Here is an 11,573-nt window from a genome sequence, read left to right on the forward strand (position 1 = left end):
AGAGGGTGCTGCTGCCTTGTGCATCACCAGGGGCAGCACGAGGTGGCTGGCATACAGGTCAGGGGCTGTGGCCGTGCTGTCAGGGCTCCCCGCTGCTCGCTGTGCCTGGCGGTATAACGCTGGGTGAGTGAGCCCCCCTCTGCAGGCAGGATGGGTTCATTACTGCGTGAAAAGTGCTCAGATCAGGGCCTTCCCCGGGGTGGGTGCTCCGTGTGAGCTGCTGTTCTTACCCTGTCGTCGTTATTCTTCACTGTCGCAGCCCCGGGCCAGCACAGGTGTGCCAGTGTTCCATGTGTGTTTGGATGTCGAATAAAGGGAGGAAGGATAGAGGTGGACCTGACGCGTGCATGAGGACAGGCAGGGGCAGAGGCTCTACGGAGGAGTCAGGCTGTGATACCCACTGCACTGAGGTGCTGAGTGGGGACAGTGACAGGGCGGCAGGGAACTGGGGCTGGGGAGGAGGCCGAGGGCTGCCAGCCAAGACAGGAAGACCTCAGCAGGCTCAGATGCCATTTCCCAGGCGTTTGTACTTCACAGCGCTGTCTCTTTGCTCCAGGAAGAAAGAAGCCACAGGCGTTGGCGCTCACCCAACAGGACCAGGGCCTCCACCCATTTCTGGCTTTGCTGTCCCGTGTTCAGGGTGACAGCGGGGTCGAAACAAGCTGCACTTTTTTTGATGGAGCACCCTCCCCCTTTTTTGCTTTTGCCTGTTTATTTCCAGGCACTGCTACCATAGAGAAGTTGGAGGACTTCATCAACAACATTAACAGTGTCTTGGAGTCTTTGTACATCGAGATAAAGAAAGGCGTCACGGAAGATGACGGGAGACCCATTTATGCGCTGGTGAGTGCAGACAGAGCCCCCTGGTGGATGTGTGAGGGACCGCGGTGGAGACAGCCCCGTGCCCTCCTTACTGGGGCGAATGCAGGTGCACCCGCCTCACCAAGGGCTTGGAGGGAGAAAGGGATAAGATGCCTTTTCATTTAGAACAAGACATAGAAGCTGGGAAAAGCAACAACGTGCATGGCCGCTAAGGACTGAGACATATTTGGGGCCTCCTGTTGTTTTCAGGTTTTCCCTCCCAGCTAGGGGAGGAGGTGAAATACAAACCCCCATCCTTGGCTCGGGAACCACCTTAGGCTGTCAAGGGAGATCAGGCTCCTACCCACCGGGCCCACACAGAAAGGGGCTCTAGCCCAGGGTTTCCCAAACGTTGTCCATGGAAGAAAGGGTTATAGAATCAAATAACATGGAAATGCTGGGTCAAATTGGTAAATCAGATTTATTTACTGCCAGACTTCCCAGTGCCTTTTGCATTTGAAGCTCCATTAGCATGCAGACAAGTTTCCTGAATTTATCTGAGTTTGGAAGATATCGCACGATCTTGGAAATTCTAAAATCTCTGAAAATTAGACATACTGACTGAGCTATAGGTTTAAGCCTGTAACATAAGACCGGTTACAAATTTATCCCTGTGGCCCACAGTACCGGGACACAGGTGCTCCGTGACTGGCAAGGCAGGGAGGGAGGCAGGGAGGGAGAGAGCGCCAACAAGTGAATTAACTGACAAGTGAAGGGCACAGCCTGACCCTCACGCTGACTTATTTTTTAGGTGAATCTTGCAACAACTTCAATTTCTAAAATGGCCTCAGATTTTGCAGAGAATGAGCTGGATCTGTTTAGAAAGGCTGTAAGTACAGTAACTCCCATTGCCCAGCAGCTGGGCTTCTTATAGGAATACCTGTCTTTCACTGGAAATGGAAACTGCAATCTTAGAGGGTCACCACTGCTGCCCGAGAAAGCCCTTTGCAGGGGGATGTCACCAAGCGCCTCGCCCAGAATTCACAGCTGCCAGGTGATTGCTGGGGAGGTTGCCACGGCTGCCTAGAAAAGAAATGCTGGTCCGGGTTTGACCCCAGCTGGTTGAGCAACAGTGGGCCTCCTGGGTGTGTGATGCAGGTGAGCAGGTGTCACTGCCTGGTACTGTGGCAGCATCGCCCGGGAGCTTTTGCTAGAAAGGCCGAATCCCAGCCCCCACCCAGGCTGCTGAATGTGACCCTGCATTCTAAGAAGGTGCCCCCGACCCATTTGCACAGGCACATTTGTGAAGCGCTGCTCTGCCTGCCTGGCTTTGGAGCTGTTCCCTCAGCCACCTTGTCACGCACCTGGCTGAGCACCCGGTCAAGACAGTGGTTCTCAGCTCTGGATGCAACGTAATAACTGGGGAGGTAAAAACAACGCAGACGTTCTGGCCTCAGGTCTGTCGAGTCCAAGTCTCTGAGGACTGACCGAGTCCTAGAATCATTCCTTCCTAAGCCTCCCCTGGGGACGATCAGCAGCCAGGGTTGCGAACTGGGCTCTAAGATGCCAGACACACCTGTGTGTGCAGGAAAGCTGTCTTCCCAGTGGCTGTGCCCTGCTGTGGGCAGAAGTGTTAGGGCAGTTGGCCGGCCGGCCGGCCTCTCGCGGCCCTGGGTCCACAGTGCCTCTGCAGCTCCCGAGCGTGCTCTCGCAGCCCACCCTGCTCTCCTGCCCTTCCCGACTCCAGCCTGCCACTCAGACCAGCCCTGATGGCCTGCCCACCTTTGAGTAGGAGGGGTGCTGCCCCGTTTCCTTATTCATTCATTCCTCAGCTTCTCCATCTTCAGGGAGGTGAAGTGACCCTTCTTGATTTGGGGGGGCATTAAGGTCATTCATTTGGGATGGTGTTACAGGAGAGACTTTTGGGTCAAAACTGTTTATGGCTTTGGATGCATATTATTAAGTTATTTTCCTGAAGAGTCCTACAGTTCTGTCTGTGATAGGAATAGTATAACTGCACCCCTGCCAGAATTGGTATTATTGCTTGAAAGTTGTTTTTGCCAGTTTAATAGATGAATGTGGTATCTGTTTCTTCCAGTTGGAACTGATTATTGACTCAGAAACTGGCTTTGCATCTTCCACAAATATTTTGAACCTGGTTGATCAGCTTAAGGGCAAGAAGATGAGGAAGAAGGAAGCCGAGCATGTGCTGCAGAAGTTCGTACAAAACAAATGGCTGATTGAGGTACTTCGTGCCGTGGATTTTCCAGCTTGGCTCACTTTTTAGAATGAATCACAGTTTTTCCTCCAAAACCATATTGTATCTAACGGACGTCTGTTGAGCCAGGCCCGTTTGGGTTCCTTCTCTGCTTTGAGGCCCACAGTGACCCTGCGAGGAGGACTGGAACCTCCTGTTCACTCACGTGACCCGGGGGAGCCCCAGCTGGAAGCGGCAGAGCCGTGGGCCCCAGACTCTGCTCCCAGGCAGGCCACGTAGTGTGGCGCGCAGGAGCACGGCGCTGGCGTCAGCCCTGGGCCTGAACCCTGGCGCGGGTGCCCCCGTGTTCCTGTGGGGGTGGCGTGCGCCCCTGGGGGCGGGGCGAGCCGCCGTGTTGGGTGCCAGTGTTGGGCCCTCCCGGGAATCGCCGTCCCCGTCCTGGTTATCGTTGCCAGCGTCATGTTACCCAGGGCCAGCGCTGTGGGGTTCTTTCAGTTAGATGGTGGCCCTTAAACAGCAAAGGGGACGTGTAGATAAGCGTTTGGAGAGGAGCTGTAGGAATCTGAGAGGTTCAAGTTTCTCGATGCCCCGTGTCTAATTCTGTTGGCTGGAGCAGTCAGATGTTTCAGTTCTTTTTCCACAAACGCACCACCATTTCCAAGAAACGCGAGTCAGACAGGCTCAGCGCTGCCTCGTGCACCACAGTCCTGCCCCTCGGGGGCCTGTGTCTGGGCAGGACGTGCCAAGACAGTCCCTCAACTTCCTCATTTGGTGGGAGGCCGCTGCTGTGGTGACACGATGCTTCACTTCCTTTTGGGGTGGAGCTCACCTCTGGAGTCCTGGCGACAGTGTTCTGAGTTACTGATCTCAGAGGGTGGGCGGGCCCTGGTAGCCTGACCAGAAACGTTCAGTGCCTGAGGTACTTGCCTGATGGGAGGAAATGTCTGAAGAGGCCACAGCCGCGAGGGCGGGGCGAGGGGGAGCTGCCAGCATCTCTGGGCGTGTCTGCGCAGCACGTGCTTGGGTCCTCGCAGCCGCCCTGTGAGGGCGGGGAGCCCCTTAGCTCTGTTTTGTAGCTAAACCCACTGCAGCTCTGTGATCAGGGTGAAGTCCCACACCCGGCAAGTGGCAGAGCCACGTCCAGGCCCCAGCTTGGGTGACTGCAGGTCCCCATCAACTGCTTTGTCACAGTTCTTCCTCTCTGGGGTGGATGTGGTGATACGGAATGTTCTCGGGCAGCGCGGGTCATAACTGACCATGCTGTGTCCTCGGGCCAGGCTTTCTAAGGCTGGGGACTGTGACCTCATCGTTGTACTTCATCACTCCTGGAGGTGCTACTTCCTGAACGGCGACCGGGTGGGTAGATGGAGTTCCAGGGGAACAGCATTTCTCTAAAACTTACCCCAAATAATACAAGAAATCGTCGTAGATTAGGAAATAGCAGTATTCATACGGGACCGTGTGGGTACGAACACCCGTCGTATCCCCCGAAGCTCGCCCTCTGCTGCCCAGGCGCAGCCTCTGTGCCCGGCTCTGGGCCGCAGGGTGGTCATGTGTGTCTCGCACATGTAGGTGCTGTCCCACCACGGTGCAGGGCTGTGCGCCCGACTTTACCGGCACTGATGCTTTGCTGCCCAGAGCAGGGACGACAGAAGGAAAGGACGCCTCTGGGGTCCGCTGGACTTGCCTTGGGCCCTGCCTCCTGTGCTCTCTGCTTCTTCCTCAGTGAAGTGGAGGTGCTGGTGCGTCCTTACAGGGCTGGGGGTTCCCTGAGCGCTGGCCTCCGCAGCCCCGACGGCCTCCGGGGACCCCCCTGTGCTGACTGACCCCTCCGGCCTCGTGTGGACAAAGGAACAGACCCGGGAGGAGGGGGAGGGCATGGTGGTGAGACACCCCAGGGTCCTCCTCTGGCCTTGCCAGTACCTCTGGCAGTGGCCTCTCGCCTCTGAGCCTGTTTCCCGTCTGAAGGATGAGCACGGTGGTGGCACGCAGGTGTTTGTGTAGCGAGGGCGGAGTGCTTTCTGAAGTGGTCGGCATGGGTGTGGTGGTGAGTTCTGTGGCACTTTTCGAGGAACAGCTGAGGGGCTGCGAGGTGAGTGCTGGCCAGTTCCCCGACCAGTCTTCCTGGGGCAGCACCTTGACCGGAGGGACCATGTCTGAGTCTTATCCTCAGCCTCTCAGAAACGGGACTTGCCTCAGAAGCCACGCTGTGGGGGAATGTCACCTGGCGGCACTTTGTTACGAAAGTACCTGGAGAGCCCTGCCCGGTACCCTGCGCCCGGTACCCTGCGCAAGGCTCCGTCCGCCCTGGCCTTGCACAGGGTACGGAGGTGCTGAGGCACCTGTGCAGCCCCTCAGGGGGCCGCGGAGTAGGGGGTGGTCAGGGTCAGCAGGCGAGCCCCAAGATATGGAGGAGGCCTCAGAGAAAGCACTGATCCTTGGAGCTTGGGTGTCTGCTGGCAGCTGCATCTCTGCACACCCTAGGGACCAGTCCCCACTGCAGGATCCCAGCTCAAAGGATGGCTGTGAGGCCTGGGAGATAACCTGGGTTTGGGTCTTCCTTGGAAATCCAGGGCAGGCCGCCTGTCCCGGTGACGGGGCCCTGAGGATGAGTGGGGTCATGAACAGTAAGCACCGGGCAGTCTCAGGCAGCTAGAAGACGTTTAGTAACTGCAGCTCGAGCCTGACTCTGAACTTGAACTTGCTCACCCCAGCCTCGGGCTTGCATTGGGATCGATGCAAGGGTCGATGCAACTCTTCCCTTAGACGTTTATCACAGCACTGTCGAGCGCTGGGCCTCGCATCACGTGCTGGGGACACAGAGTGAGCAAAACTGGGCCGGCCCACGGTCTGGGGAGGGAGCCGGAGGTCAGCCCCGCATCTCGCTGAAGTAGTTTTACAGATAGAGAGGAAACAGGGTTTTATGACAGCGCTAACAGAGGAACCTTCCCTCTGCAGAGGAAGTGACACTCAGCTGAAGGCTGGATAGAAGGCACCTGGACTGGGGGTGGGGACCATGGTCCAGGGCAGAAGGAGCAGCCTGTGCCCGAGTGGGCATGGTGGGCGCAAGGAGCTGCGGCTGGGCGCTCTGGAAGAGGGGACAAGGTGCGCCTGGAGGTGGGCAGTAAGGGGTTTGGTTCTTCAGCCTAAGAACGGCGGAGCATCACAGGGCTGGGCCTCGCAGAGCTCAGGTCGCTGGACAGGGTTGCAGAGGGGCAAGGGTGGGCCCAGAGGGCGGTTAGGAGGGGGAGGGTGGCCGTGGACATGGAGCATTGTTACGGACTGGGGAGCTTTTGAGAAGGTAGCAGCCACAGGACCCAGGGCAGCCTGGGAGGCCCGCCCTCCCGTGCCCAGCACCTGAGGGGCACGGAGCTCCTGTCCACTTCCTGGCTGGCCCGACAGCCTGCGGCACGGGACACCAGCGCCTCGTGCCGGGCCCCCGTCCACTTGTTTGAGTCCCCGGGCTGCGTCCTGCCTGCCCGCCCTGCTTTCCACGGTCAGTGCTCCTGCTCTCTGACTGCGCCCATTTGCCGTGTCTCCCTCTGGGTGGTGGCCCACCTGCCACTGGAGGCCCAGAGTGAATGCACTTCCTGGCTGGCTTACGGTGGGGAGGGGGTGTGAAGTGGGCCCCGCTCGTTGCAGGCGTCAGGTGGAGAAGAGCGGAGACACGAAGGAGTGCTGGGCTGACCCAGCAGCCGCAGGTTCCGGTAGTGGCTTCTCCTGAAGCCTGCAACGTCGGCCTGCCCACCGGCCCCACTGGCCCTCCAGCGCCCTTTGCCCAGGAGCCCTACCGGCAGCTCCTCCTCCCCCAGCGCGGACAGCGGAGGGGAACGAACACGGTTAAGAGGTTCATCTCCTGCTTCACTAGTCGGCTTTCATGAATAAACGTCCGTGGGCCTCTGTGACCCCTGCCTCTGCCCTGTGAGCTGGCCGTAGGGTAGTTACCGCAGCCAGGTTTTCTGTACGTCCTGGCTTTCCACCGTGTCTGGTTGGGGGAACCGGGAGGCCCCACCAGCCATGCCACCCAGCCACGCCGGGGGCCTCCCTGGACCGTCTCCAGCGTTGCCCGTAAAGTGGCGCGGCTGGAAGTGATCACGGATGGTCCCCTCGGAGGCTCCAGGCAGCAGGGCTGGGGGCACCTGCTGTGCTGCTCCCTGGGGGTGGGGCTGGGGGGCTCTGGGGAGGAGAGGAAGAAGTGGGCGCTTGGGTAGGGGGTGGAGTTCATGCTGTGGGATCACTGCCTCCCTTTCCCGGCCTCTGTCCTCATCTGGGGGGCTGGGCAGGCCTCACACGTGGGGCTGCCGTGCAAGATCCGTGATTCCCGTCTGTGAAGGCACAAGGAAGGCGCCAAGAAGATGCGGGGGCGGGGGTCCTTGCCTCGGTTTCCTTTTAGGTCTTACCTAAGTTTTCCCCACTAGAGGTTCTGCAAGAGGCCGGCGTGGATGCCTGTTGACTGGGGTTGGTGAAAGCGTGTGCGGCGAGGGGCATGTGAACCTCTCCCCGTTTCTGGGCCTCGGGCCATGGGAGCAGAGATACAGGGTGGGAAGAGGGCCAGGTGTGCCAGTTTCATAAAAGATGCGTCTTCCTGTTGTGTCCCTGCAGAAGGAAGGGGAGTTCACCCTGCACGGCCGGGCCATCCTGGAGATGGAGCAGTACATCCGGGAGACGTACCCCGACGCCGTGAAGGTCTGCACCATCTGTCACAGCCTCCTCATCCAGGTACCGCAGGGCCGGGGACGGGTACTTTCTAGAACTCTCTCTCTGGGCCCCAGGCCTTCCTCCAGCGTGAGCAGAAGATGGGCGTCTCCGCAGAAGTGTCTGAGGATGAGCACACGAAGGCCCGCCTCTCCTCCCTGGTCCCTCTGTTCTCGTCCCAGGGCTCTTTCTACTTTTTTCCAGATAAGGCTCTCAGAGGTCTTCTGTGTGGTCCGTATTATCTCAACAGCTGTGTGGTGAACACCTTTCTGTCTCAACCATGGTTTCCCTGTCATCTGTTTTCCCCTGTGTACTTTGTAGGGCTGCAGAGCAGAGCAGCTGGACCGGTGCTGGATGTTTGTTTCCTTTTTATCTTTTTGTGATCGTCACCTACACCGGGATAGGCCTCTTTGCACGTCCATCCTTGGGCACCTGGTTGTTTTCTTGGGTTGAATTACTAGGAGTGGAGTTTCTGGAACAGAGTGCACACACGACTGTTGAAAGCTTTGCTCCACGTTGCTAAAGTGCCTTCTGCAAAGCGGCCGTCCTCACGCCCACTGCAGGACCCACACGTGCTGGGAGCCTGGGACTAGCCTTGCTGCTCCAAGGGCCTGGCCTGCCGCCCTCGCTGCCGCGCTCCGGCCTTTGGAGCCTTGAGCTTCCTTCCCGTGTGCTCATTCGTCAGATTCTTTACTAAAACTCACTGCACTAAGTTAGACTTAACGGGTTGTTCTTATTATTAATCTGGGGCCTAGAAGACAAAAATACTGAGCCTGCAGGACGTTTTCCTTGCAGTTTCCTGAAGGTTTATGAACACGGCGGGCTCCACGGCCATCACCTTTCTCATTTCAGGGTCAAAGCTGCGAGACCTGTGGAATCAGGATGCACTTGCCTTGTGTGGCCAAGTACTTCCAGTCCCATTCGGAGCCGCGCTGCCCCCATTGTAACGACTACTGGCCCCACGAGATACCAGGTTCGTGTCCCTAAGCCGCTGTCTCCTCCTGGCCTCTGGGCGGCTGGGCTGGCAGGGCTGCGAGCGTGCCCGAGTTGTGGTGCGTGGCCCTGAGGGGCCACGGGGGGCAGGGAGGCAGGGTGCGCCAACAGAGCTGCCACGTGTGCGCAGGACCCGAGCTGCACACGCTGAAGCAGCTTCTGCTGTAAGCTGAGGCCAGCTTTTGCTTGCCCTGTTCCACAGGGCTCCCTAGACCCTGGTAGACATCCTGAGGCATGTGAGGGTCTGGTGTAGACGAGGCTCTCTCCCCGGCAGCTGTCTCGGGAGGGGAGGTATAAGCGGTGTCACCAGCTCCCTCTGTTTATCTGTCAACTGGGACTAATTCTGCCTTCCTGGAGAGTAGAATGTCCCATAGGACAGAGTCCTTGGCACACAGCCGTGGCTGTGGATGGCAGCCGGCCACACCGTTCACAGTATTTTCTGGCTTTTCTGCATACAGAAGTCTTTGACCCCGAGAAGGAGAGGGAGGCCAGCATCTCCAAATCGAACAAAAGGTCCTTGCGATCCAGGCAGCACTAGCCGGCCACCGCCTTCAGGGGAGTGACCGGCACGCCCCGTTTGGAAGAGAGGCATCAGTTTCGTGTTTCCCGTGATTCACCTCCTTTATCTTTTACGTTCACTTGTTAACAGGTTTGGAATAAACTTACTAAGCAGCCACCTCGGCCTCATCTGTGGTTGGGTGCCCCTCTTTCCTGGAGCTCACTGAGAGTTGGGAGCCCCCCGGCTTGGGCTCCGGAGTGAGGCTGGCAGAGCTCCTCCTGCCCAGCACCGTCCGAGGCCACTTGCTCAGGGCGGCTTTGCCTTTGGTCCCCAGCTGTGGTCACCCATCCCACCCACACTGGCCGGCCCGACTTGGGCTTGTGGGGGCCTTGGCTTTGGCCCCCCGACGCCCCCCGGGCTGCACCCTCCTTGGCCCAAGACGCACCGGCCTGAACGGCGTCACCCACCGGCTCCAGGCTTCTCCCACGGAGTCACCTTCCCACCATGCCAGGCGGCCTGGCACGCCCCTGCTGACTGCCCTTGCCCGCGGGCCCGGGCCACGCGATGGGGCCCCATGTACCGCAGCCCCTCTCCCCTCCTACCTTCCTAGGGCATGGCATTTCTTTCTGTCCCTGAACGAACCATCGTGTTCCTCACCACCAGGCCTCTGCACACACGTCTCCCCAGCCTGCCTGCCCTCCCCTCGTGTGTCCCGCCCTTGCGGGCAACACCTGTCCACCCTTTAGATCTTGGTTAGGCTGTCACCACCTCCACTTCAGTTCCCCACCTCCCCGCGTGTCTCTGACCATCACACTTGCCGCACTATTTTGACTCCCTGTCTCGCCTCCCTTCCATCCCAGAATCAATCAGGACCCCTTCAGTCATGACAGCAAACCCAACTCAGAGTGGCTTAAACAAGGAAGGACTTGGCCAGAGGAGGTCCTTCAGGAGAGGCTTGACTTAGTGGTTCCAGTGATGTCACCAGGCATCCTGTTTCTCTCTCTGCCCTGTTATCATGAGTGTTGGCCTCACGCTGGCACCTAAAACACGGTCTTCCAGCAAATCCAGCCTCTTTCTTCAGGGTAGCAAAATGGCTTCCATACTTGCAGGCCTCACTCACCCAGGCCCCGCCGTCAGGAGGAAGAGGGCGGGCCTCATTTAGTGGCGCCCCCATCCCAGCAAACATCCAATCGGGATACCTGTGGGGGAGGGTGGGATAGTCCAATGGGCACTCTCGGCCTGGGCCACCTCTGAGCCGTGAGTAGGGCAGCCCCTCCCGAGCCACGTGGCTGAGTGAGGAGGTTCTCTAAGCAAATTGAAGACGCTGTTACCTGGGAGAGAGGGAATGAATGTGGGCGCCCAAAGGGTGGGGTGTCCTCCACCCGTGCGGCAAGGACCCTCTGCCCGATTCACCTGCATCAACCCGCTGTGGGGCGGGACCCGGGTCCGGCCTGGGCCCTGAGGCCCACCCCCAGGCAGCGAGAGGCGCTCAGCTGTGCGCCGGCCCGGCCCCTGGGCCAGCCTTCTGAAGGCAAACACAAGCCTGGGTGAAGCCCTGCGGGAGCCCCGACTGGCGGGCGGGCGGGTGGGCGCAGCTGTGCCACCGAAACCAGTCCCAGCCAGCTTACCCAGAAAGGGGGTTTCTTGGGAGGGTCTGAGAAAACATGGACCCTGGGCTCGGGGATTCCGGCGGGGAAGACCCACTCCCCGGTCACGGTGGGGACTGCAGCCACTGCACAGCAGCTCCAGCTGTTCTGTTCGTCCTCCCAATGCGCCCTCAAGATGCAGGTGCAGGAAGGGCTCCGGGTTGACACACCCTCCAAGGCTGCATTCCTGGGAGGAAGGGCATCCTCCACAATGCTGTTCCGGACAAGGGGGAATGGAGGCCAGGGCCCCAAAGCAGAGCAGCACGCCGTGGCCCTCCTGCCTGTCCGGGCAGGTGGCTGGGCGGTCAAGGCCAGGCAGGGTCACACCACGCAGGTGTCAAGGAAGCTCTGAGCACCTGCCGCTGGGACACTGCCCTCCTGCTGCCAGTCTCCCCTGCGGTGACGCCAGCATGAACTTCCTGAGGACCCCTTGGCACGGCCCAACCAAAGCCCTAACCCCAAGTTCCAGAGCACTTGCCTGGCACTCAAGGCCTTGGTGATCCGGCCCTGCCGCCCCCAGGCACAGCCTGTCTCCCACCGCTCTGCCCTCCCACTGGTGCCCCAAGCGTGTCACTCCAGGGATTACTGGACCGGGGACACTGACCGCTCTTCCGGCCTCCAGTCTCCCCCTTTGGGCTCTTCTCATACGGCAATGTGATCAGCCCTCGTCTCTCCTTGCTTAGCACCTTCATCCCTCCCCCCGCTGCCACAGTCCAGGCCC

At 59.3% G+C, this 11,573-nt stretch overlaps 1 protein-coding gene across 2 annotated transcripts in view; it reads left to right on the plus strand.

The window, feature by feature from the left end:
• NSMCE1 (NSE1 homolog, SMC5-SMC6 complex component) overlaps positions 1-9,383 on the plus strand; it is a 33,043-nt gene extending 23,660 nt beyond the window's left edge. For both annotated transcript variants that reach the window (XM_082670796.1, XM_082670797.1), the window contains exons 3-8: positions 722-843; positions 1,613-1,690; positions 2,900-3,046; positions 7,622-7,738; positions 8,567-8,687; positions 9,166-9,383. In XM_082670796.1, the coding sequence (XP_082526922.1) occupies positions 722-843; positions 1,613-1,690; positions 2,900-3,046; positions 7,622-7,738; positions 8,567-8,687; positions 9,166-9,245 (665 nt within the window). In that variant the 3' untranslated portion in view covers positions 9,246-9,383. The remainder of the gene's footprint in view (positions 1-721; positions 844-1,612; positions 1,691-2,899; positions 3,047-7,621; positions 7,739-8,566; positions 8,688-9,165) is intronic.
• The last annotated feature ends 2,190 nt before the right edge of the window (positions 9,384-11,573 follow it).

The sequence above is a fragment of the Grampus griseus genome, assembly GCF_964374135.1.
Source record: "Grampus griseus genome assembly, chromosome: 14".
Taxonomy (NCBI): domain Eukaryota; kingdom Metazoa; phylum Chordata; class Mammalia; order Artiodactyla; family Delphinidae; genus Grampus; species Grampus griseus.